Source organism: Syzygium oleosum, unplaced genomic scaffold, assembly GCF_021117445.2.
Source record: "Syzygium oleosum isolate NSW1041296 unplaced genomic scaffold, Sole_v2.1 Sole_v2.11, whole genome shotgun sequence".
Lineage (NCBI taxonomy): Eukaryota > Viridiplantae > Streptophyta > Magnoliopsida > Myrtales > Myrtaceae > Syzygium > Syzygium oleosum.
This window is the reverse complement of record NW_026607495.1, coordinates 268,785-294,562: the sequence shown is the minus strand read 5'-3', so window position 1 is coordinate 294,562 and position 25,778 is coordinate 268,785. Positions and strand designations below refer to the sequence as shown.

Sequence of the window (25,778 nt, the reverse complement as noted above, 5' to 3'; positions counted from 1 at the left end):
ATCTCAGTCAAACCTGCTCACTCAACAGCTGCAAATTATGATGATTTTGGAGTCAGAAAGTTGGTGAAGAGACTCAGTTTGCAGGCTTGGTAAATGGGCAATCACGGGCTAAAAATCGGGTTGGATTTGATGGATAGGATCTCTGAAGCACGTTCTTTTGGGGGATAAAAATAAAAGGGATGAGAGAAGAGGAGGGGAGTTCACGGTCGTTCCAAAAACTCACCCTCAGACGCAACTCAAAAAAAACATAAACCCAGAAAAGTTCCAGACTGACTTTTGGAGAGGAAAGTGAGATTTTCGTGAACTTCGAGCCAAAATTAGCCAAAACTTTCAACTAGAGAGTGGAACTACATTCAAAGATCTTTCCAACCATAGGTCGCACGCCCCAAATGGATGTCGGGAAGCCACCCAAAATCCCCTCGAAAAGCAGCCCATTCTCGGGTCAAGAGAGAAACCCAGAAATCTTCATGTGGTTGATTATGCATGTTAGGTTCATGTAGTGATTGTTGCTTCCCTTAGCTTGGTTAGGAATGAATTTTTTAAACTCCCAGTTAGTGTGAACACGTTAGGTGGTGAATTGAGCAAGATTAGGTACCGAAAGGGCACTAGTTGGTCAATTAGTGTAATCAAGTCCCCGTACCCATTGAATCTCTGGTTCGTAGAAGTAAAGCATTTCTCCCCTGCTTTGCTTGGGTGTCTAATCGACCCACCAAAAACTGATTAGTGGCGACTCCTAGGTGAAATTGATTTCCATGTTAATAACTTTAACTTAAGTCGCGAATTGGTATGAGCTTGGGAGAGCTCGAGCTAGGTTTAACTTAGTAATCCATTAGCCTAACCCCTTAGGTGGCGGGGCCGGTTTAGGGAGGTCGCGACACACACCTACTGCATACAGGATATCTGGTCTTATTGCAGTTAGATACATCAAGCAACCGACTAAACTTCTGTAAAAACCTTCATCAGCAGGCTCAGCTCCTTCAGTCTTCTGCAGCTTCTTCTTTAGATTCATAGGAGTGTTCACACTTCTACATTCCTCCATCTCAAACCTCTTTAAGATCTCTCTTAGGTATCTTCTTTGACAGATGAATACCTCGCCTTTCCTCTGCTGCACCTCCATTCCCAAAAAGAAGGACATTAGTCCAAGATCAGTCATTTCAAACTGCTTCATCAGCCCTCTCTTTAGTTCTGCAATCTGCTCTTCACAATCACCAGTAACCAAAAGATCATCAACATAAAGAGAGACAATAGTTACACCTTCCACACCCTTCTTCACATATAGAGTCACTTCACTCAAACTTTTTTTAAACCCAAGTTCTTGCAGATGCTTATCAATTTTACTATACCAGCCTCTTGGAGCCTGCTTCAAGCCATACAAGGCTTTCCTCAACTTGTACACGTAATCTTCCTTGCCTCTAACTACAAAGCCATCAGACTGCTCAACATATATCTCCTCCACTAGCTCTCCATTCAGGAAGGCTGACTTCACATCCAGCTGAAATACTTGCCAGCCCTTTTGTGCAGCAACTGCTAGCAGCATTCTTATGGTATCCAACCTTGCCACTGGAGCAAAGGTTTCAGAGTAGTCTACCCCCCATACTTGCGCATAGCCTTTGACAACAAGTCTTGCTTTGTACTTATGTATTGAGCCATCAGGATTCAACTTTGTCCTGAATACCCACTTCATTCCAATCACCTTTCTGCTTCTGGGCCTCTCAACTAGATCCCATGTCTGGTTTTTTTCAATCATTCTGATTTCTTCTTCCATTGCAGCACACCATTTCACATCTTCACTTGCTTCCTTATAGCTAGCTGGTTCAAGCATAGCTGTATTGCATCTCTCATAGATTTCAGCAAGAGATCTAGTGCCTCTCGCAGGAACATGATCAATTAGATCCTCGACTTCCACTTCATTTAGTTCAACCTGCAATGGCACTACCTCCTCTTCAGCCTTGCCACCTTCCACAGACCAGTCCCACTTCTTATCTTCTATAAAAATCACATCTCTACACACCACAACCTGGTTGCTAGCAGGATGATAAACTCTATAAGCCTTAGATTGCAAACTATACCCCACAAAGATACATGCTTTTCCTCTTGGATCAAGCTTATCTCTCTTAACAGAAGGAACCAGTGAATAGCAAATGCAGCCAAACACTTTCAGGTTACTCACCTTAGGCTTATATCCATGCCATGCTTCAAATGGTGTCTGTTTGTTGAGAGCTTTAGTGGGCAGTCTGTTTAGAAGGAAGACTGCAGTGTTGGCAGCCTCGGCCTAGAACTTCTTAGGGAGTTCTTTCTCGTGTAGCATGCATCTGGCCATCTCCATGATACTTCTGTTCTTCCTTTCACTTACTCCATTTTGTTGTGGAGTGTATGGCACAGTGAGCTGGTGCTTGATCCCTGCATCATCACATATAGCCCTGAAACTGCCTGAGGTGTATTCTCCTCCATTGTCTGACCAAATTGTCTTGATATTACAGCCACTCTCCTTCTCTACTTCTCTTTTGAACCTCAAAAAAATCTCATTAACTTCAGCCTTATTCTTCATGAAGTACACCCAACACATTCTAGTGCAGTCATCTATGAAAGTGATGAGGTATTTGCTGCCGTTCAGTGATTCTTCTGGCATTGGACCACACACATCTGTGTGGATTAGTTGCAGCTTTTCACTGGCCCTCCAATTTGACCTCTTGAAAGGAATCCTCACTTGCTTGCCTTGTAAACATGCTCTACAGCCAGTTACTTCCTTCTGCAACATAGGTAGCCCCACTGCCATTTCATTTTGCTGCAAGTATTGCAGCCCCTTGCTATGGAAATGACCCAGTCTTCTATGCCATAACTCCTCCTCATCTTGTATACTTTTCATGGCTTCAAAATTCTCATCAACTGGATCAAATGTAAAACACTTGTTCCTCATAGGAATCCTGAAAAGGATGTGACCATTCTCATCTCCTATGGCACACTCACTCTTCTCAAACACGACCTTCAACCCCTTCTCTACTAACTGACCCACACTCAGCAGGTTTTGATCTATCTTTGGCACAAACATAACCTCTGTGATAAGCTTAACACCACCAGGACCTTCAAGCACTACATCACCTTTGCCTTCTACTTCTATGCGTTCTCCATTGCCAATCCTGACTTTAGACTTCACAGATTTGTCTAAATTGCTAAATAATCCTTCATTACCTGTCATATGGTTGGTGCATCCACTGTCCACGAGCCATCCATCTCTAGATGCATTTGAGATGAAGCAGGAGGCAACAAACAGGTGCTCCACTTCACTTGGCTACTGCGGTTTGACCTTGACTTCTACATTCTTTGATGCTTCTCCACCGCAAATGGCCTCAACATGGCCCATCTTGTGACACGTCCTGCACTTCACATCTGGTCTCTTACAACACTTGAAATGAGGATGATTTTTCTTCCCACAATGCTTGCATGGAACTGCATTCCACTTCCTGTCATATCCACCACTGCTTGAACCTCCCTGACTATGACTATGATTGGCCTCAACATGTCTTCTAGTTTGGTTCCATCCTCTTCCCTTTTCTGCACTATGTAGCTTCAGCTTGGCTTGCAGAGCACTTTCGATAGACTCATTTTTCCTCATAAGCCTTCTTTGCTCCACGAGCACTGTAGAGCACTTAGGACTTGACAAGTTTGATGTACGAAATGTCCTTAGTGTTCTCAAGGAAGCAATGGTTGCTTCAAACCTTTCGAACACGCAACCAAAACCTTCGAACCAGCCTTTTATCATCTACATCCGTCCCTAGCTCCCTTATCTTATTGGCTATATCAACTAGCCTATCAACAAACTCTTTCACAGACTCATTCTCCTTCATCTGCTGCCTTTCAAACTCCCTTAACAAGTTCAGCACCTTTATTCCTTTCACTCTCTCATCCCCTTCATATTCTTCCTTTAAATAATTCCATATATTATGTGCTGAATCTTTTTTCATGATTCTAGTAAATATGGTCGAAGAGACAGCTAAAAACAAGCAAGATTTTGCCTTTGCTTTTCGGGTTACCCTCTCTTTATGGTACCTGATTTGATTGATAGTTGGGTTGTTGGGTAGATCATCAACCTCGTAGTCCTCTTCCACAGCTTCCCATAGGTCTGCACCCTCCATGAAAGCTTGCATCTTCACTGCCCATGCCTGGTAGTTGTCTCCATCGAAGATTGGAGCTGTGATGGTTGAGAATGAGGCAGCAGGTACACCAGTTTGTTCCATCTTTCTTGCTCTACTTCGAATTTAGCACTCTCTCACAAGTCCCTTAAGATCAATAGTACTCCGATACCAGTTTTGTTGCACAGAATGTGCTCTCTGTTGTTACAGAGAATGTGCTCTCAAATGTAGAAGAACGAGAGAAGATTGATCTGGAAATGCACTTTTTACATTCTCAAAAACGAGAAGAGTACATAGCTCTTTTAAAACAACGAAAACTGAATTGCACTAACTTAGTAACTGACCAAAACCACTACACCACTAACCAGCAACAAAATAGGAACTGAAAACAACAAACTCCTACTATCTTGTTGACTAAGTAAAACCAAAAAACAACCAGTTAACAGACCAGAACAAAAATGACCGAAAATGGTCCTTAAGACATAACCAACAATTCTGACATCCCAAAGACAAGATGTCCTTAGAAACATCAATGGTGCGGAAAGTTTTGTCCTTGGAGTGATGGAACAAGATGAAGCTCTGAAATTATTCTGTAGGCATGCTTTTCGAACGGATTCTCCCCGTGAGAAATTCAAGAATCTGTCAAGAGAAATTGTTGCTGCTACTGGCAGGCTTCCTTTAGCGCTCAAGGTGGTAGGTTCATCTTTGTTTCTTGTGAAATCAATGAGTGTGGAGGGAAACATTGAATGCATTGGAAGTAGCTCCACATAAGAGAGTCGAAGCAGCCTTGAAGAAGAGCTATACCAACCTAGATGAGAATGAACGGTAGATATTTCTTTATATAGCATGCTTCTTCATTGGAAAGGACAAGAGAATCCCCTCTTACATGTGGGACGACTATAGGTATTTTCCTTCCACATCGATTCGAGCTCTTCATGCCCAGGTCTTTGGTAGAAATCGGAGAGGATAAAGAACTTTGCATGCATGAAATACTGAAAACCTTCGGCCGGAAAATGGTCAAGAATGAAAACCAATTTGAACCTTGCAAGTGCAGTAGACTGTGCGATCACGAAGATGCACTGCATGTACTAAATAACAGTAAGGTAACTTCTGGGAGCATTGCGCCACATCTTTTTACTCTAGATGCCAATTGATACTGTTGTTGATCCGTTCAATTACTTGTCGAGTTTGGTGCTAAAAGACAGCTCCATTTTTTTAAGTTAATTTTGTTTTGCTTAATTGACAGGGCACTGAGAAAGTTGAAGCCCTCAGGCTGGAGTTTGGTGACGGAACTGAAGGGAATATCTTTTTTGGATGCGATCAATTCAAAGGTTTACAGAGCTTGCGGTTCCTCAAGCTGGATCAGGCTGATATTCGGGGAAACTTTGCAGATCGTCTTTTGAGCTTAAGGTGGCTTGATTGGCGAGGGTGCCCCAAGATTTTTGACGATCAGTTAGATATGAATTTAAAGAACTTGGTGATTCTTGATTTGTCGTGGAGTCCGGTTGACGAAGACTGGAGAGGCTGGGAGCTGCTTAAGAAGGTGGGGAATAAATTTTACTATCTACATACATCTTTCCTCTTGGCGACCTATTTATCAGGAATTAAACATTTAGTATCATATCTTACTTGTCTTGCAGCCAAGGAAATTGAAAGTTTTGGAACTAACTGGTTGTGTCCATTTGAATGCCACTCCAAAATTTCCTGCTTCGATGGAGCTGGAAAGACTTATTCTAGAAGGTTGCTCTAATTAGCAGTTATCCATCCATCATTTGGTAATCTGAAGAAGTTGGTTTCTTTAAATATGAAGGGATGCAGTCTCCTCCGTGAATTGCCGGATTTGGGTCCCATCAGAGACTTGAAAGAGCTGGTGATTGATGGAACTTCCATTTGTCGGATTGATTTCAAACAAAATTCCATGAGGATGCTCAAAAGTCTCAGTGCTCGTGATTGTGAGCACCTGAATGAAATATCCGGTTCGATGAGGCACTTAATGTCTCTCAGATATCTCGCCCTTGACGGCTCTAAAATCAATACCCTCCAGGAGTCCATTGGATAACTGGAGAAACTGAATAAACTGTCTCTGGAGAACTGCCAGAGTCTATCCTATCTTCTAGATGGAATAGGGAAGCTCAGCTCATTGCAATTCCTTGATTTATCTCACACTTCGATTCTGAAGGTACCACCTTCTGTCAAGGATCTGAAAGCTATGAAAGTGCTGAGGATGAGGGATACTTGCATACGGGAGTTTCCTGAAGCTATACTAAATCTGGAGAAGCTAGAAGTGATAGATTTCTCGTTATGCCAGAGATTAGAGGGGAGAATCGATTGTGACATTGGCACATTGTCGTCCTTGGCAATCCTGAAACTGTCTGATACTCGGATTTCTGGCCTACCTCCAAGTATTTCCCGCCGTACTCGTCTCCAGGAACTCCACATCCTCAGATGCTCCGATCTTCAGAGCCTACCGGAGTTGCCCTGTTCAGCTGATGTTTTTAGGGATTCGGTTGAGTAGATCCTACCCAATCTTATTTACATTTTTTTTTATTAGCTTTCCAATTGTCAATTATTTGTGAATCATTAGGGCTTTTAGACTATTTTACGTTCGCATTTTACGAGTTGTGACTCTTTTTTACCGATTCCAACCATGTCAGTTTCTGAATGCTGGATTATCCCGTCATGTGTGACTGCAATTCCCAAGACGACCGTCATTGCAACAATTGCCGACTCCGTCATATCTGTCACAACCTCCATAGATTTCATGAACCCTGTAGCCATCACAGCGCCACCACGACCTCCGTAGCCATCATACCGGGCCCCGAATTGGTTTTCTCTTCAAGGACTTCGAACCAAGAAGTCATTCCGTTCGACCTTCCCACCGATTAATGGTTGTATTCAATCTTCTCAAAGAGATTACAGCTCCCGATCCTCGTCGACGAGATGATTGTTCCCAAAGCTGTTGTTACCAGACATTGTGTTCTCAAGATCTTCCCGTTTTGATACCAAAGTGGCACGGTAGATTCGGGTAAACACGAGTTGCGTAAATGCACATGAAGAGCAATAGATAAAATTTTTAATTTTCTATTAATTCGAAGGATAAACGTATTAAAAAAATTGATACGGAAAATCCTAAGAATCCTCGATAAAAGACAAATAAAAAAAGTATTATGGGTTTGTGGGATTTCCCCACGTTGGCCGAGGAGCTCCAAAGTCTAGGAATTCACCTGGCCGACCAAAAAATATATATATTATATACGTATATATCAAAAAAGTGAATAAAACCTTTTAAAATGTTGTCTAGTATTTAATTACCCAAATCTCTAAGAAAATTATCCAAAGTTGATAAATCTAAATACCCATTAAATAAAGATTATCCTAAATCTATCAAATAATATATGAAAGTCAAATTTGATACTCCCCGCGTCGCATCTGTCTCAAAGTTTGGCTGGAATCTTTTATCACAGAAAAATTTTATATTGAAAGTCAAATTAACGTATGCTTAAGTTTTTTTTTTTTGGGTAAAAAACGTATGCTTAAGTTAATTTCTTCATATTTGTCGGTGATGCTAGGAAAGCTCGACTTTACTTGTGAAGGCCATGTGAGGATGGAATTAGGTAGTACAACTCATGATTAAGGAGAATTACCAAAAAAATCCTAAACCTATTGTAATTGTGTCAATTCAATTCTAAATCTTTTTTTTAATCAATTGAGTCCTGAACCTTTTGTATTTGTACTAATTTAATCCATTTGACCAATTTTGGCCGGCCGGTGCAGGTGCAGACGTGAATAATTTTTTATAATATTTTATTTTTTTTCTTTTCTCTTTTTTTTTTCCTTCCCTTCATCTTTTTTCTCTAGCCGGTCACTGGTAGGCGAGGGCGAGGTTGGTCTCGCCATGGCTGGGTGAGCCTCGCCCAACCATGGCGAGGCTGGTTAGGCAAGGTTCAACCTCGCCCTCGCTAGTGGTTGGCGGGGGTGAGCTTCGCTAGGAGCCGGCGAGGTCAACCTCGCCAGCCTTTACCTCTGGCCAGTCACCGATCGGCAACCGGTTGGAGGAAGATGAAGGGAAGAAAAAAAAAAAGAAAGAGAAAAAAAATAAAAAAATTGAAAAAAATTAATATATTATTAAAAATTGTCTATGTTAGCGCCGGCCGTGCCACGTCAATCTCGATAGGCCAAAATTGGCCGAATTGACTGAATTGATACAAATGCAAAAGGTTTAGGACTAAATTGGCTAAAAAAAAGGTTTAAGACCGAATTGGCACAATTACAACATGTTTATGACTTTTTGGTAATTTCCCATCAAGATTCTTTTCTCTTTTTTTTTTCTCTTTTATTCTTTTTCATCTGAGTTGTTGTAGCAATTCTTAATTCTGTTTCATGGTCTCTATTTAGTTGACCTTGGGTCGACTTATTAGATACTTTCTTTTTGTGCCGGAAAGTTTTGTTTCTAGCAAAAAGGGTAATTTAAAGGGAAAAAGCCATCAAAAATTTCAAACTATGCCTATCGTGACTCATTTATCCTCCGTCAAGGTTCTATCAGATGATTTTTTAGCCAAAACAATGTCGTTTTTATTTCACTCAAACCACGAGGCGTCATGTCAATACCGTTTGCTTTTCCGAAGTCCATATAGGTAGATTTTTAACGGTGCTTTATTAATAGAATATTCACGGAGGGTAAATGTATCATACAAGTAAAAGTTTGGGATTTTTGGTATAGCAGAAAAAAGTTTAGGGCATAGTTTGAGATTTTTTATGGTTTTTGCCCTTATTAAAAAGGGTTTATACCACGAATAATTCCAAACTGGTACACCTGTGATAAATTTATAAAAAACTAATTTTTTAACAACTAAAAATCCCAAATTAGTACATTTGTAACAAATTTACCTTCCATTAAATTTGATTAATACTAAAAAAAAATCACAAACTAGTATATCTATAATAAACGGAGGGTAAAACCTCCAATTGGTACATCCGTCAATTGTCACGTCTCATCTAACTTAGCAATTTAACCATAGAATTTAACGGAAATTGACGGAGGGTAAAATTGTCACAGGTGTACCAGTTTTGATTTTTGATGGTCAAAAAATTAGTTTTGGATAAATTTATCACATGTATACCAGTTTAAGGTTTTTCGTGATATTCACCCAATTTAAAATGTTGGGTGAAGATACAAAATGAACATTATCTTTAGGGACAGCTACCTGCTGTTAAAAGATATGTTACTCAATAAAATATACATATTAAGGTTATCTCTTAGCTGAGGGGGCAACAAAATACTTGTTATCTTGAGTTTTTTTTTTTTTCGTATCATATACTTGCAAGAAGAATGTTAAGATGATGTCCCTGTGCCATCAGAAAATAGAAGATACGATTTTCCAGGTTCGAATGCTGCTTCTCGCTTCTCAGCGCGTATTCCTAGCCACCCTTCAACGCAACCTCTCCCGTTGAAATCAACCACCTTTCCGTAATCAAACTCCAACTCAATTAGGTGCACGCTTCCGCGGGGGACGGAAATCCTCTTTACCTGGCACAATACCTCCGTGGCGTATCTTAACCGTTGGTAAATGGAAATGGCCTAATATCCTAAAAAATCTCAAACTTTAGATCATATCTCAATTCCACCCTAAACTTTTTTTTATCCCATAAAACCCCCCAACTCTAGATCCAATACCAATTCTACAATAAACTTTTTTTATCTCATAAAAAACCCTCAACTTTAGGTCCAATACCAATTTTACGGGAAAAGTGCCAAAAAAGTCCTAAACCTTTTGCATTAGTGCCAATTTAGTCCTAAACCTTTTTTTGGTGCCAATTCAGTCCTAAACCTTTTGCATTGGTGCCAATTTAGTCCTAAACCTTTTAAATTGGTGCCAATTCAGTCCTAAACCTTTTGTTTTTGTGCCAATTTAGTCCTTCCGGCCAATTTAGACCGGAATTTGCCTACGTGGGCGCTTGCCGGCCGGCGGCGGTCACCGGCGCCGGCGTGGCGCCCGGCGTGGATAACTTTAATATTTTTAATATTTTTTGAATTTTTATTTTTTTCCTTTTTTTTTTTTTTTTTCCACTTTTTTTTTGGTTGTCTTCCTCCTTACTGCGGCCGGTCGCCGGTCCGGCGACCGGCCCGAGGCGAGGCCGCGAGGGCGAGCCTCGCCTTGGTCGGGCAAGGCTCGAGCCCTCGCCGGGAGGCCGCGGCGAGGCGAGCCTCGCCATGGTCGGGCGAGCCTCGCCATGGTCGGGCGAGGCCCGACCTCGCCGGATCGGCGAGGTCGACCTCGCCAGATCCGGCGAGGTCGGGCCTCGCCCGACCATGGCGAGGCTCGCCCCGCCGCGGCCTCCGGCGAGGGCTCGAGCCTTGCCTTGGTCGGGCGAGGCTCGCCCTCGCCGCGGCCTCCGGCGAGGTCGGGCCTCGCCATGGTCGGGCGAGGCTCGCCCTCGCCGCGCCTCCCGGCGAGGGCTCGAGCCTCGCCATGGTCGGGCGAGGCCCGACCTTGCCGGATCTCGGCGAGGTCGGGCCTCGCCGGCAGCTGGCGAGGCTCGACCTTGCCGGATCCGGCGAGGTCGAGCCTCGCCCGACCATGGCGAGGCTCGGCCTCGCCGGGCGAGCCGCCCTCCCGGTGGCCGGCGAGGTCGAGCTCGCCGGCCAGCGGCCTCTGGCCGGTCGCCGGACCGGCGACCGGCCAGATGAAGAAGAAACCAAAAAAAAAAAGTGGAAAAAAAAAGAAAAAAAAGGAAAAAAATAAAAATTCAAAAAAATATTAAAATATTATTTAATTTGTCCACGTCAGCGCCACGTCGGCGTCGGTGACCGGCCGCCGGTCGGCAGGCGTCCACGTCGGCAAATTCCGATCAAAATTGGCCCTAAGGACTAAATTGGCACAAAAATAAAAGGTTTAGGACTGAATTGGCATCAATTTAAAAGGTTTAGGACTTAATTGGCACCAAAAAAAGGTTTAGGACTAAATTGGCACCAATGCAAAAGGTTTAGGACTGAATTGGCACCAAAAAAAGGTTTAGGACTAAATTGGCACTAATGCAAAAGGTTTAGGACTTTTTTGGCACTTTTCCCCCAATTTTACCCTAAACTTTTTTGTCCCATAAAAAAATTCCACCTTTAGGTACAGTTTCAATTTCACTATAATTTTTTTTTGTCTCATAAAAGATCATTAACTTTTACTTGAGTCACATATTTGTTTTACATTAACCCTCAGTCAAAATCGCGTTCGTAGTGATTTTGCGCTCGGTCTTTGATCTCTCATGTTCCATCTTTTGTGGTTGGAGAGCTCACACTCAAGACGCTTGAACAGCTCTTGCTTGGGAGTCTTCCATCCCTCAGTTGTTAATGAGAAATTTTGGACTGAGAGTTAATGGAGACAGATTTATGACCCAAGTAAAAGTTTGTGATTTTTTATGAGATTGTGAAAATTTTAGGGTAAAATTGAGACTAGACGGTAAAATTAGGGCAAGACCTATAGTTGGAGGTTTTCCAATAGGATATAAAAAAGTTTAAGGTAGAATTGTGACATGACCTAAAATTGAGGATTTTTATGGGACAAAAAAAAGTTTATGGTAGAATTGAGACATGACCTAAAGTTGAATGTTTTTTATAAGATAAAAAGTAAAATTGGGACAAAAGTTAAGTCTAAGGTTTTTTAGGATATTAAGCCATATATTTATATCATTCTGGTACTGGGAAGTGTTGATCCAACTTCCCTCCGGACTCAAGTTAAAAGGGCCAAAGAGTTGCAGGCAATTTCCCATCAATTCTCGACGACGGACGTCCCCTACTATTATGCTGCAGCATCATCATCATCATCATCCGCATCCCCTGCACCGCCACGGTACGAAGTGGTCTTGAGCTTTAGAGGAGAGCATGCGCGCGAGCATCTCGCGGATCCCCTCGCCACCCGCTTGGCCGCCAAGAGGATAAGCGTGTTCATGGACGAGGAAGTTGGCCCCGCGCTGGTCGAAGCCATCGGGCAGTCGAAGATATCAATACCCATCATCTCACCAGAGTACGCTTCCAGCGAGAACTGCCTCAGAGTGCTGGCCCGATGCTGGAGTGCAGGGACGCCGTGAACCATGCCATCGTTCCCATTTTCTATCGCCTCAACCCCTTCGCGGATCACAAAAAACGAGGGAGCGACGGCATGCTCCTCGACCCATTAAAGTCCGCTCTCCTTCGTGTTGGACAATTGGAGGGATATCGTCTTGACCACGCTAGCGACCGGTAATTCTACTCTACTTTCCTTTGCTTGTACCTCTTTGTAAATTCCAGTGCGGAGTGATTGATGTTGAATTATCAAGTTGTTGGACATTATCTTGGCGAATAATGGAGAATTTGAGACTTTAGGAGCATCCGGTTACTTTCTATGCTTTGAAATGGCTCCAGAAGAAAGCACAAAACAGTGACCTTAATTTGATTTTGGACTTCTTTTAGTAGCTTTTCACACTTTTTCTACTTAGCCACACATCGGAGGTGGGAGTGGGACATCGATAACTTCTTCTTCTTTTGGGAGAGGAGATGACGAGCACTTTGCACCTGTAAATCCTAAGTTCGCAGAAGAATTAGTGATTCATCGAATAGAATAGGCCGTTTGGATGACCATTCAGTCTTTAGAGACAACAAAAACCTTGTATGGTTACCGGGTCCAACATGATAATAGATGACCCAAATCATGATTAAGAACTCATGTGGAGCATACACTAATTCCACAAATTTATATTCCGTATTGTGATTGATTTTGTTTGTCATATACGTTCATGACTTTTCTCAAGTTGCCTTGTCCTCGTGGGTGACTAATTGGGTATAACTCGCGTATTCTGCTTCATTCTGCTGCCTTCCTTGTTATTTCTTTCTTTAGTTTCTCATGATCATACGTTGTTTTCATTCACTCATTTTGATTGCTTGGAATGGCAGGCTTATGTACTAGCTCATCTTGTATGTCACTCGGCAGCTGAAGGAAGCTGAACTAATTGGTGCTTCCATGCCAGTCGGAATCGATAATCAAGTCCGAGAGATGATGAGAAGTCTCGACGTTGACTATTGCAATGGACAAGCAGTTGATATACACGGCAGTGATGCCCGAATGGTCGGAAGACATGGCACCAAGGGGATTGGGAAAACGACTCTTTCAAAGTTCGTTTACAACCGACTATATCCTCTGTTTGAAGGCTGTTGCTTTCTGGGAAACATCCGAGAAATATCGAGAACCGAGTCCCTCGAGCATCTGCAAAGCCAACTGGTTTCTAAACTGCTAAAACGAGAACACATAAGCTATGGTTCCTTCCAAGAAGCTATTTGCCACATCGAACATGAGTTTCGCAACATGAGAGTTCTCATCGTGCTCGATGATGTCAATGAGCAGCATCATCTCGAAGCATTTGCTGGAAAGCTAAGCTGGTTTGGGCCGAGAAGCAGGATAATTGTAACAACCAGAAACCCCAACCTTCTTAAGATCCCTGAAGTGGTTGCGACTTATGAAGTTAAGCCTATGGCCGCAGATCAATCCCTCCGTCTTTTCTGTCGACACGCTTTTGGGGAAAGTGCTCCTCATAAGGGCTATGGTAAACTGTCCAAGGACATTGTTCCCCCAGCTGGAGGGCTTCCTATAGCAATTGAGGTTATGGGTTCATTTCTGTACAGAAAAAACAAAAAAATATGGACTGAGACGTTACAGAAACTAAAGGAAGTGCAAGTCCTTTCCGTCCAGCAAGCGTTCATGACTAGCTATGAAGCTCTAGATGAAGGGGCAAGAAATATATTTCTCGATATAGCTTGTTTTCTTGAAGGAAAGGACAGGAGAATGCCCTTATACATGTGGGAGGACTCTGGTTTTTATCCTTGTAGTGGTATTGAGAGTCTCCTTCTCGCGTTCCTGGTGAAAATCGGAGAGAATAACGAGCTCTTGGTGAATGATCCATTGAGAGACCTTGGTCAAGCAATTGTCCTCGAGGAAGACCCTGCGAACCCTGGAAAGCGCAGCGGGCTGTGGAATCACAAGGATTCCCTCAATACCTTAAAGAGAAAAAAAGTAAAATATTCATGTTTTGGAATACTATGTATGCCATGCTTCCTGACTCTAAACACTAGGATTCACTTATCTTTTCTTCTTTCAATCTACAGGGAACGAAGAGGGTTCAAGCCCTCTGTCTCAAGGTCGACGCTAGTTCAGACAAGTGTTTCACATGGGAAGAATTTCAAAGCCTGTCCGAGCTGAGGTTCCTCAAATTGGACAATGCATATATCCAGGGAGATTTCACTAATCTACTCTCCAATTTAAGGTGGCTCGACTGGCGAGGGTGCCCGGAGACCTTTGAAGCCATGAACTTGCATCTGAAGAAGTTGATGATTCTTGATTTATCACGGAGCAAGGTCACTCATAAATGGAAGGGCTGGAGTCAAATCAAGGTGACATGGAACATGTTTCATTTTATTTGACTCATCACCTGGAATTAACTTGGTCTGAAATATATTCTCTTTTGGATTGCAGATGCCACAATTGAAAGTTTTGAACCTCACAGGGTGTCATGAATGATGAAAACTCCCGACTTCTCCGGTTACCCGCAGTTGGAGATGTTGATTCTCGAAAGCTGTCTTGAATTGGTCAGTGTAGACCCTTCAATTTGTGTTCTAAGATGCTTGGTTTGCTTGAATTTGAAATCATGCAGAAATCTTTGTCAGTTGCCAACCGAAATGGGTAAACATGGTAGCGCTGAAAGAGCTCATCATTGATGGGACTTCTGTACAAGAAATCCCTAAATCGATACATCGTATGAAGAAACTCGAAACTCTTAGTGCCTCCAATTGCTGCTCACTAACTGAGCTGCCCAAATCCATTTGCGATATAGAAGCTCTTTCGATGCTCTTGCTGGAAAATGCGAATATCCTCGAACTCCCCGATTCAATTGGAAGTTTGGTGGAACTTAAACGGTTGTCGTTGAGGGCCTGCCGGCGGATACAGAAACTTCCAGAATCTATCGGCAAACTAGGATGCTCATTGGTGAAGTTGGACGTATCGGGGACGCCTATTTCGGAACTGCCTGATTCCATGAGAAACCTGCATCTACTGAGAGTTCTTAAGATGGAGCATTGTCCTGTGAGAAAGTTTCCCAGTGCCATTTGTGAGCTAAGCAAGCTTGAAGCAATCCATGCCTCCCACTGTACGAGTTTGGAGGGAAGCATTCCTTATGAAATTCGCAATCTGCAATTCTTGAAAATATTGATCCTAAGATATAGTTGTATTTACCACCCGCCTGGGTGGCGCTGCTGGAAATGGCACTCTTCCTCTCGCAAAAGGTTGAGTGTTCGAATCCCGGGCGCCGCAGGGTGACTTAACCGGTGCACGTGTGTGGTGGCTAGCACGTGTCGCCCCCAGGGTTTACCTCCCGGCTGTCGACTGTGCGGGGGTTCCCTGGGTTACCAAAAAAAAAAAAGAAGAAGATATAGTTGTATTTCTAGACTACCACAGTCAATCTGGTTGCTAAACCGTCTCCAAACCCTTGATTTACTTCTTTGCGACAACCTTGAAACGTTGCCAGTGCTTCCCCCGAGTTTGACTTGTCTGCGAATAAGCTCAAAGAAGATGAGCATAATACCAGACATTCGGCATTTAGTTGAATCGGAAGAGTTGAGCTTCGGCGACGAGAATCCCAAGGAGCTAGTAGTTTCTCCCAACCCCGCATTTATTTCGACCAAGCAGAAGTCCCCTTGGCCCGTAACGTTTCCGAAGCTCAGGAGCTTAGAGTTTTTGTTGGGATTTTGGTATCTAAATCCCATAGAAGGTGAATGAGAAGTGTGGATCAGGCAATTTTGTTTTTCACCGAGCAGACATGTTTGTTCAGAATTTTATTTTATTTTATTTTTTAGACAGATATGTCTGTTCGTGATTGTTCGCCCATTTATTTTCGGACAGATATGTCTGTTCATGAACCGAACAAAAATTTTCGGTTCTTCGTGACTCTTCATTGTTTTTAAATAAAACAAAAAAACATTTGTGTTTTAGCGCAACATTTTTTCTATTGCTCTCTTATTCTTCATCATTGTCATTTTTCGTGCGATTAATCTGCAAAGTTGCGTTCAAAAGTTTCCTTTGAAGAAGTACTGCTTCATAGGAAAGGCAATCCGTTCTATCCTGGGAGGCAATTGTTCAAAAACCTTGGGTACCGGTGGAGGGGACAAATTGTCTTAAGGACACAACGTGAATTCGTTGGGCTCGGATCATTCGTCAACATTCGGATTACTCGTCAGAACGTGACTTCAGGTTTGTCGAACAACTCTGTTTTGCATATACAAGCACTATTATAAGAGACCTCGTGATAACAATCTTAAGACAATTTGTCCCCTCTAAGGAATCAACAATCTTAAGACAATTTGTGTGTGTTTGTATTGTTGCCTTTTCAATAATTTCTGTCTTCGTAAAAAAAATGGCTACAACATCGATGACGCCTATTGCGTCTGTTCCGACTCATGGAGAGAAGCCAGAAAAATTCAATAGGGCTGACTTCAAGAGATGACAACAGAAGATGTTGTTCTATATCACCACTTTGAATTTGGCAAGGTTCCTCATTGAGGATGCTCTTAAGTTGGATGAAGGAGAGACAAACAAGGAAAAGGTTGCAGCTGTAGATGCATGGAAGCATTCTGACTTCCTGTGTTGCAACTATATCCTCAATGGTCTGGACAATTCCCTCTACAACGTTTATAGTCCGCTGAAAACGGTTAAGGAGTTGTGGAAAAGTTTGGACAAGAAATACAAAACAGAAGATGCTGGGTTGAAGAAATTCATTGTCGGCAAATTTCTGGACTTCTAGATGGTAGATTCTAAAACCGTCTTAAGTCAAGTTCCAGAACTTGAAGTGATCATGCATGACATTCATGCTGAAGGTATGATGATTAGTGAATTATTTCAAGTGGCTGCTTTCATTGAAAAGTTACCACCGTTTTGGAAAGATTTCAAGAATGATCTCAAACACAAGAGAAATGAGTTATCACTTGAAGACTTAATTGTTCGATTGAGGATAGAGGAAGACAATAGGCTTTCTGAGAAGAAAGTTGGCAACAATCTGGAAGTCTCAAGGGCTAACATTGTTGAAGAAGGATCGAAAACCAACAAGAAGAGGAAAAAGTATGGAGAGGGATCCACCCAAGTCCTGAAAAAGTTCATTGGAAAATGTTAAAATTGTGGAAAGTCTGGACATCGTGCCAAAGACGGTAGAGCCAAGAAAAGAAAGAAGACTCAGGCGAATGTGGTGGAACAGATTTCCTGTGGTGTTGATGATATCAATCTTACTGCTATGATATTCGAGTGCAACATGGTGGGAAATCTCAAAGAATGGTGGATTGATACTGGAGCAACTCGTCATATATGTGTCAATAAATCAATGTTCTCATCTTACACGCTTGTGGAAGGTGATGAAAAACTCTACATGGGTAATTCATCAACCTCTAAGGTTAAAGGTGTTGGAAAGGTTGCTCTGAAGATGACATCTGGGAAAATTGTGACACTAAACAATGTGCTACATGTGCCAGACATACGCAAAAATTTAGTGTCCGGATCTCTCCTTAGCAAGAATGGTTTCAAGTTGGTGTTTGTATCTAATAAGTTTGTACTCTCAAAAAATGAGATGTATGTAGGAAAATGTTATCTTAGTGATGGTCTGTTCAAGTTGAATGTAATGACTATTACACCCAATGATGTTATGAATAAAGTTGTTTCTGCTTATGTGCTTGAGTCTCCTGATATATGGCATGCTAGACTAGGACATGTTAATTATAAGTCAATAAAGAAATTAATGAACATGGGGTTATTGCCAAAATTTGACTGTCCAAGTGAAAAATACCAAGTGTGTATTGAATCTAAGTTTTCTAAGCCTCCTTTTTATTCTATAGATAATAGAATCACAGAACTTTTAGATTTAATACACACAGACATATGTGATATGAAAACAATACCGTCAAGGGGTGGTAAGAAGTAGTTTATCACTTTTATAGATGAATGTTCGAGGTATTATTATGTTTATTTGCTTAGTAGCAAAGATGAGGCTATGAATGCTTTTAGAACTTATAAGTCTGAAGTTGAAACTCAGTTAAATAAGAAAATTAAAATGATAAGAAGTGATAGAAGAGGTGAATATGAATTTCCTTTTAAAGAAATTTGTTCTGAGTTTGGTATTATTCACCAAATTACTCCTCCTTATGCGCCACAAGCTAATTGAGTGGCGGAAAGGAAAAACTGGTCTTTAAAGGAAACAATGAATGCATTGTTGATTAGTTCCGGTTTACCACAGAATTTGTTGGGGGAAGCTGTTTTGATGGCGAATTTTATCTTAAATAGAGTACCCCACAAAAAGACACAACAAACTCCCTATGAGAAGTGGAAAGGCAGAACGCCTAATTTGAAATATCTCAAGGTATGGGGGTGCTTGGCTAAGGTTGTGATTCCTAAACCTAAAAAGGTTAAAATAGGACCGAAAACCGTTGATTGTGTCCTCATTGGATATGCTATTAATAGTAATGCATATCGATTTCTTGTTCATAAGTCTGAGGTCTTAGATATACATGTTAATACGATCATTGAGTCAAGGGACGCTTCGTTCTTTGAGAATATGTTTCCGTATAACAAAATATATGAGCCGATTAACAATGATAAGAGGCCTCGGGATATTACACCTAGAAGCGATCCTATGGAGAATGAACCTAGACGTAGTAAAAGACAAAAAACTTCTAAGTCTTTTGGACCTGATTTTCTAACATATTTGTTAGAGAATGAGCCTCGGACCTTTAAAGAGGCTATGACATCCCCAGAAGTCCCGTTCTGGAAAGAAGCTATCAATAGTGAAGTTGAGTCCATCTTGTCAAACCATACTTGAGAATTAGTTGACCTTCTTCCTTGTAATAAACCACTACAATGTAAATGGATTTTCAAGAGGAAAATGAAAGCGGATGGTACTATTGATAAATATAAGGCTAGGCTTTGTGATAAAAGGATACAAGCAACGAGAATGTCTTGATTATTTTGACATCTATTCACCTGTTACTAGAATTACATCTATAAGGATGCTAATTGCCCTAGCAGCGGTGTATAGGCTTGAAATCTATCAAATGGATGTAAAAACGGCTTTCAAAAATAGGGATTTGGAAGAATAAATATATTTGGAACAACCTGAAGGGTTCATTATTCCAGGACAAGAGAAGAAAGTATGTCGGCTGATCAAGTCACTCTATGGCTTGAAACAAGCACCGAAATAATGGCATGCTAAATTCGACTAAGTCATGTTGTCGAATGATTTTAAGATTAATGAGTGTGATAAATGTGTATATGTTAAGAACACTCATAATGGTTTTGCCATTTTGTGCTTGTATGTAGACGACATGCTTATAATGGGCAGCGATAATGAGGTTGTCAAGGCGACCAAACGCATGCTCACAAGTAAATTTGATATGAAAGATATGGGGGTTGCAGATGTTATTTTAGGGATTAAAATCCATAAGACATATGGAGGATTAGCTCTATCACAGTCTCATTACATTGAGAAGATTCTTGGAAAGTGCAAGAATCTAGACATTGTACTAGTAAGGACCCCGGTAGATGTTAATTTACATCTTTCAAAGAATACTGGTGAAAGCAAAGCTCAAAATGAGTATGCTAGTATACTAAGAAGTCTAATGTATGTCATGAACTATACTAGGCTGGATATAGCTTGTGTTGTGAGCAAACTAAGTCGATTTACAGTTAGTCCAAATGAAAATCATTGGAGAGCTATGAAACGTGTATTGGGCTATTTGAAGCATACTCAAAATTATGTTTTGCACTACACAAAGTAACCAGCGTTACTTGAAGGATACTGTGATGCAAATTGGATAACCGGCACAAGAGACACAAAATCCACAAGTGGGTATATGTTTATACTTAGTAGGGGAGCAGTGTTTTGGAAATCATCCAAACAAATTTGTATTGCGAGGTCTACTATGGAAGCAGAATTTATTGCTTTGGATAAGACCGGTGAAGAAGCTGAGTGGCTTCAAAATTTCTTAGAAGACATTCCTAATTGGCCTAAACCAGTGCCAGCTGTGTGCGTTCATTGTGATAGTCAAACGGCAATAGGCAGGGCAAGGAATGCCATGTATAACAGGAAGTCCCGACATATACGTCGAAGGCACGATATTGTAAGGCAACTACTTTCTAGCGGAATTATCACGATTGACTTTGTGAAGTCAAAAGATAATGTTGCGGATCCATTAACAAAAGGCCTAACTAGAGAGATGGTTGTGAAAACATCAAGGGGAATGGGTTTAAGGCTTATAAATTAAGTTATCATAACGGAAACCCTACCTAGTTGACTGGAGATCCCAAGATCTAGGTTCAAAGGGACAACCAAGTTATGCAGGCGGTGTAGAGTACTGTCAACTCTTACTTATTCCCGTATGAAAATAGTACTGACATGTAAAGGTTAAGTGTAAGCTTTTAATGATTCTGTTTCGGGTATGTGTTATACCACACACTCAGAATCACCTATGTGAGTGTGAAGTGAGGGCCGCTTCTATGAAGAATTTGAAAGGCCTAATTCTCGAAAGCACTCATGAAACCAGGCGGTACTCATGGCCAAAACGAACACAACAGTGAGAGCCAACTTTGTTTGAGAGATAGTTGTGTGATTCCTATTGTCTTGACTTACACCGAAGGTCAACAGTTCAAAGACATCAAGTCTACTGATTGACCGAGTAAGTCCGATAGGTCTCACTAGGAAAAGTTCAAAGTCTCCCACTACTTATCCCAATGCAGCATTCTCTCATGAAATAATCGCACATTGCATCTCATGCATGCACAAAGAGTCATGATATCTGAACTTCTCATTTATGTGGGGGATTGTTGGGATTTTGGTATCTAAATCCCATAGAAGGTGAATGAGAAGTGTGGATCAGACAATTTTGTTTTTCACTAAACAGACATGTTTATTCGAAATTTTATTTTATTTTATTTTTTGGACAGATATGTTTGTTCGTGATTGTTTGCCCATTTATTTTCGGACAGATATGTCTATTCGTGAACCGAACAAAACTTTTTGGTTCTTCGTGACTCTTCATTGTTTTTAAATAAAACAAAAAAGCATTTGTGTTTTTGCGCGGCATTTTTTCTACTGCTCTCTTATTCTTTATCATTGTCATTTTTCGTGTGATTAATCTGCAAAGTTGCGTTCAAAAGTTTCCTTTGAAGAAGTACCGCTTCATAGGAAAGGCGATCCGTTCTATCCTGGGGGGCAATTGTTCAAAAACCTTGGGTACCGGTGGAGGAGACAAATTGTCTTAAGGATACAACGTGAATTCATCGGGCTCGGATCATTCGTCAACATTCGGATTACTCGTCAGAACGTGACTTCAGGTTTGTCGAACAACTCTGTTTTGCATATACAAGCACTATTATAAGAGGCCTCGTGATAACAGTTTTCTCATTCCCAAATCCTCAATTTGAGATTTGAGTACGGCTCTGCATGCGTTCCTCAGCTCAAGAAAGTTTTCCTGAGCGGCACGAATCTTGAAGAAGTATCGGGGCTTCCCTCGTCATTATCCATCTTGTCGATCCGAGCTTGCTCGTCGCTGAGGAGTTTGCCGACAGTTGAGAATTTGAGCTGTTTGTTGGAGCTAGAGCTCTTGAACTCGGCTGTCAAAGAGATTGAAGGGCTCGAGGGGCTCAAAAGGGGAGAAGAACACTATAAGTGCCAAAACTTGTATACGGCGCTCACTTTAGTACCAAAAGTTTGTTTTTGATCACTTAAGTGCCAAAATTTAAGAAAAACGATCACTTAATTGCCAACGGCGAGAAATTCCGGCCAAATTAATACGTGGCTTTTTTAATTAAAATTTTAACTTACGTGGCATTTCCATGTGTAAATTTCAAATTTTTTATTGTTTTTTTTATTTTCTTCTCTGTTTTTTCCTTTGTTGACACCTATTTTCAATTTGCCCAAAAATTAATTACACAAAAGTTAGGAATTAATTTTCTTTAATTCCTAAAACAAAAAAAATATTTCTATTTAAATGCATTGCATATAGACATTAGGCACATTTTGCATTAATAGGATCTATTAGAATAAAAATAAAAAAAAATTCTAAAAAAAATTAATTAAAAAAATTATTAAAAAAATCGGATCGGGCCGGGCCAAGGCCCGCCCAGCCCGACCTTCTTTCTCTTTCCCCCTCCCGCGCGGGCCCCCGGCCCGCTCCCTTTTCTTTTTCTTTTCTTTCTCCCCGCGCGGCCCAGCCCATTCTCTTTTTTCTTTTTTTATTCTTCCGCGCGAGCTGGGCCTGGCCCGGCCCAGCTGCCCTCTTCCTTCTTCCCCCCGTTGCTCTCACCGCCCCTGTATGCCTCTGTGCTCGACGGCAGCATGACGCACGGCGGCGCTGCTCCTCGTCGTCGCTATCCGGCCAGAGCAGGGCCGGATGAGCACGCCGACGGGACTGGCATTAATTGCCAGTCCCGTCCTCCCCGTCTTCCCGGCTCGCCCTTATCCCCTCCTCTCTCCCGGTTCTCTGTTCTCTCCTCTGCATCCCAGAACTGACACCCCCCTCTGCACCGGCCTATGGCCGCGGAATTCGCGGAGCCTAGGCCGGTGCAGGCCATCGTCACGCGGACACCACGGAGAGGGAAGCCATCGTCCGGCTATAAATAGCCAGAGAGAGAGAGAGAGACCGGTCGGCCATTTTAAAAAAAAACAGAGACAGAGAGAAGAGAAAGAATAGAGAGAGAAACTGAGAAGAGAGAGGAGCCTCGGAGGGTCTTGCAGGTCCCAGCCGGCCTCGTCGTCACTAGCAAGCCGATCGGCAACCCCCGGAAGCAGCCCCGGTCGGCCGTTTTTGAAAGACAGAGAGAGAAAAGAGAGAGAAAGAGTGAGTTTAGAGAGTACCGAGATCACGCCGGAGTACGAGCGAGAACCAGCAGCGTCGCCATCGCCCCCCAACCAGTCGGAAGCCTCCCAGACGCGCCGTCGACCGGTGAGTCGTCACCCGGCCCGAACTGCTTTGTTCTCCCCTGTTTTTGCTCCCGGTTTGGCCGGGACCCGCGCTGGCCGTTTCGCGCGAGTCCCGGCCCATACCGCCGTCCCCCGCCGTCTGTGCGTCGGCGCTAAAGGTAAGAACAGGTTTCCCGAGGACGGCGGGGCCTCGAAACAGGTCGGAATCTCCTGTTTTTGGTCGCGCACGCCCGGTGTTCGACAAAATGCCTCAAAGAAGCCGGTTGTAATTCGGTCGCCGGCCGGCGAGCGGTGGTCGAACGGCGACCCAGGTGGACGGCGAGGCTTGGCGGTGTTCCTAGAAGCCGATTTGGGGGCGGTGCCGGTCTGGGTCGGCCGGCGGAAGGCCAATTTTGGCTCCGCCGGCGTCCCCGTGTGTTTGTACACGCGGGGTGACCCGACCCGGATCAACCGACCCGACCCGGATCAACCGACCCGACCCGGGTCAACGTCCTGGGTCGGGTCTGTTGACCCGGGTCGGCTCTGACCCGGATCAACTGACCCGACCCGGGTCAACGCCCTGGGTCAGGTTCGTTGACCCGGGTCGGTTCCGACCGACCCGGTCCGGATCCGCGGCCCGACCCGTTTTCATTATTTTATTATTATTTTTAAACTTTTTTTTATTAAACAAAATTTTTTTAAAAAAAATTTTTAGGAAATTTTTTTTTTCGTATTTTTTTTTCCTTAAAAAAAATCAAAATTTTTTTTTTAAAAAAAAAATTTGTCTGATATATTCTAAATGTTTAATTTATTGTAGTATTATTATGCATATTTTTGTCTTGTTTAAATTAGACAAGCTTGAGATTGCGCGGTAATATTTTGCATATTATTTTTATTATCGCTGTATTATTATGCATGTTTTTAATACAATCGCATGAGTTGTGTTTTGAATGTCATCTGACTTAGTTAAGGTTAGAACTTTAGGCTACATGAATTGTTGTGTTTCTGACTGCTGATCGTTTCTGATTATGCACTCGCTTGATCACCTCACATGTTAGGAGAAAGGTCCTAAAATCAATCCAAATTGCCTGACAAATGTTTTCAGAAATGAACAGGGTAAAATTGTACCGAAAGGGCATTAGTTATCCAACTAGTGTAACCAAGTCCCCGAACTCATTTAATCTCTGGTTCGTAGGAATAGGGTGATTCTCCCATCACCCTATTTGGGTTTCTAATCGACCCACCCCAAATCGATTAGTGGCGACTCCTTGATATAAACCACTTGCATGTTAAAAACTTAAACCCTAAGTCGCGATATGGTATAGGCTTGGGAGAGCCCGAGTTAAGTCCCGAACCTAGACTTAGCACGTACCAGGCGAGCCCCCCTTTTTTGCATGTTCGATAAAAAAGGGCTCGGGAGTTTGGTCGCGACATCCTTCTTTTCTTTTTTTCTTTTTTTCTTCTTCTTCTTCATTTGGCCGGTGACCGGACACCGGCCACCGGCCATGGTCGGCCGCTTGGCCTCGCCGGGGGTCACCTTCCCCTAGGTGACCGTCCGCGAGGCCGCCGTGGCCTGGGCGAGGCCACGGCGGTCGCCTTCCCGCCTGGGCACGCCCTTGCCCGGGCGAGGCGAGGCGGCCCCTCGCCTAGGCCACGGCGGCCTCGCCGGCGGTCGCCCAGAGCCCACGGCGGCCTCACCTCGCCCATGGCGGGCGACGGCGGCCGGCCATGGCCGGTGGTCGGTGTCCGGTCACTGACCACACGAAGAAGAAGTAGAAAGAAAAGAAAAAAAGAAAAAACAAAAAAAAAAATTTAAAATATTAAAATATTATTAAATATTGTCCTCGTCAGCGCTGACGTGCCACGTAGGACTGAGAAATTAATAAAATATGGCTACGTCAGATTTCCAGCTACCCAAATCGGAGTTGGCACTTAAGTGATCGTTTTTTCAAAAAAGTGGCACTTAAGTGATCCGAAACAAACTTTTGGCACTAAAGTGAGCGCCGTACACAAGTTTTGGCATTTCCAGTGTTCTTCTCCCGGCTAAAAAGCCTCGAAAGCCTGGTGGTGTCAGATTGCAAGATAGAATATCTCGACGGCCTCTCTGAGTTGAGATCATTGAAGAGATTGTCTCTCATGGACTGCGATTCTCTCAGGTTGCCCGACCTGTCCAAGCTCACCATGTTGAGAGTCCTGGAAATCCATCGGTGCCGGAGGATCCGCGAGATCAAAGGCCTTGGGGAACTGACATCCTTGGAGAAGCTGGACGTAAATGACTGTAAAGCTAAAGATTCATCAAGAGTAAAACGAGCCCAGAAGAGTATCGCAAAACGTTTGAGGACATCCCGTTGAGCGTGATCATCAGGTCGTATGAGGTGTCTGGTTTTTGCTTCCACTGTAAGAGACTGTGTCCAAATTTTTTTTTTCTAATTTCTTAGCATGTTATTGAGGATAAGGGGAAAAACTAATCATTCTTGGAGTTTCAATTTATCCAAGAGCAGAGAAGTCGCATGTAATTTAGACAGTTTCAGATAAAATGGAAGATGATAAGGGCCATACACCAAAGCTTGGGAAGAATATAGGACTCCATTATGAAAAGGTTGTCTCAACGACAATTGAATTTGCTACAACATTGATGGCGAGACCCACAACATGCAGCACTTCTAAGCCACGCATTACGCCACTTCCGAGAGTTATTTC

General features: G+C 42.6%; 2 protein-coding genes across 3 annotated transcripts; both read left to right on the top strand.

Annotated features, from left to right (window-relative positions):
* The first annotated feature begins 4,628 nt into the window (after window positions 1-4,628).
* Window positions 4,629-6,767, top strand: LOC115666006 (disease resistance protein RPP2A-like). Its single transcript, XM_056316061.1, has 4 exons — window positions 4,629-5,233; window positions 5,377-5,673; window positions 5,771-5,870; window positions 5,941-6,767. Exons 1-4 carry the CDS (start codon window positions 5,066-5,068, stop codon window positions 5,958-5,960), a joined length of 585 nt encoding a protein of 194 aa, XP_056172036.1. The 5' UTR covers window positions 4,629-5,065; the 3' UTR covers window positions 5,961-6,767.
* A 5,094-nt stretch (window positions 6,768-11,861) lies between these two features.
* LOC130139385 (disease resistance protein L6-like) lies at window positions 11,862-15,009 on the top strand. Of its 2 annotated transcripts, none has more exons than XM_056316199.1 (4): window positions 11,862-12,360; window positions 13,088-14,164; window positions 14,257-14,541; window positions 14,624-15,009. In XM_056316199.1, exons 2-4 carry the CDS (start codon window positions 13,118-13,120, stop codon window positions 14,666-14,668), a joined length of 1,377 nt encoding a protein of 458 aa, XP_056172174.1. In that variant the 5' UTR covers window positions 11,862-12,360; window positions 13,088-13,117; the 3' UTR covers window positions 14,669-15,009. The 2 variants fall into 2 exon arrangements, with proteins under 2 accessions (XP_056172174.1, XP_056172173.1); XM_056316198.1 differs by having other exon boundaries at window positions 11,863-12,360; window positions 13,051-14,164.
* Window positions 15,010-25,778: the final 10,769 nt, after the last annotated feature.

What these genes read in the sequence shown, in the direction of transcription:
- LOC130139385 (XM_056316199.1), top strand. Translation starts at nt 13,118, where the DNA reads ATGCCAGTCGGAATCGATAATCAAGTCCGAGAGATGATGAGAAGTCTC. An exon ending in ATACCTTAAAGAGAAAAAAA is followed by an intron (nt 14,165 to 14,256) that starts GTAAAATATTCA and finishes TTCAATCTACAG; the next exon opens with GGAACGAAGAGGGTTCAAGC. An exon ending in AGGGCTGGAGTCAAATCAAG is followed by an intron (nt 14,542 to 14,623) that starts GTGACATGGAAC and finishes TTTGGATTGCAG; the next exon opens with ATGCCACAATTGAAAGTTTT.
- LOC115666006 (XM_056316061.1), top strand. Translation starts at nt 5,066, where the DNA reads ATGCCCAGGTCTTTGGTAGAAATCGGAGAGGATAAAGAACTTTGCATG. An exon ending in ATGTACTAAATAACAGTAAG is followed by an intron (nt 5,234 to 5,376) that starts GTAACTTCTGGG and finishes CTTAATTGACAG; the next exon opens with GGCACTGAGAAAGTTGAAGC. An exon ending in GGAAAGACTTATTCTAGAAG is followed by an intron (nt 5,871 to 5,940) that starts GTTGCTCTAATT and finishes TTAAATATGAAG; the next exon opens with GGATGCAGTCTCCTCCGTGA.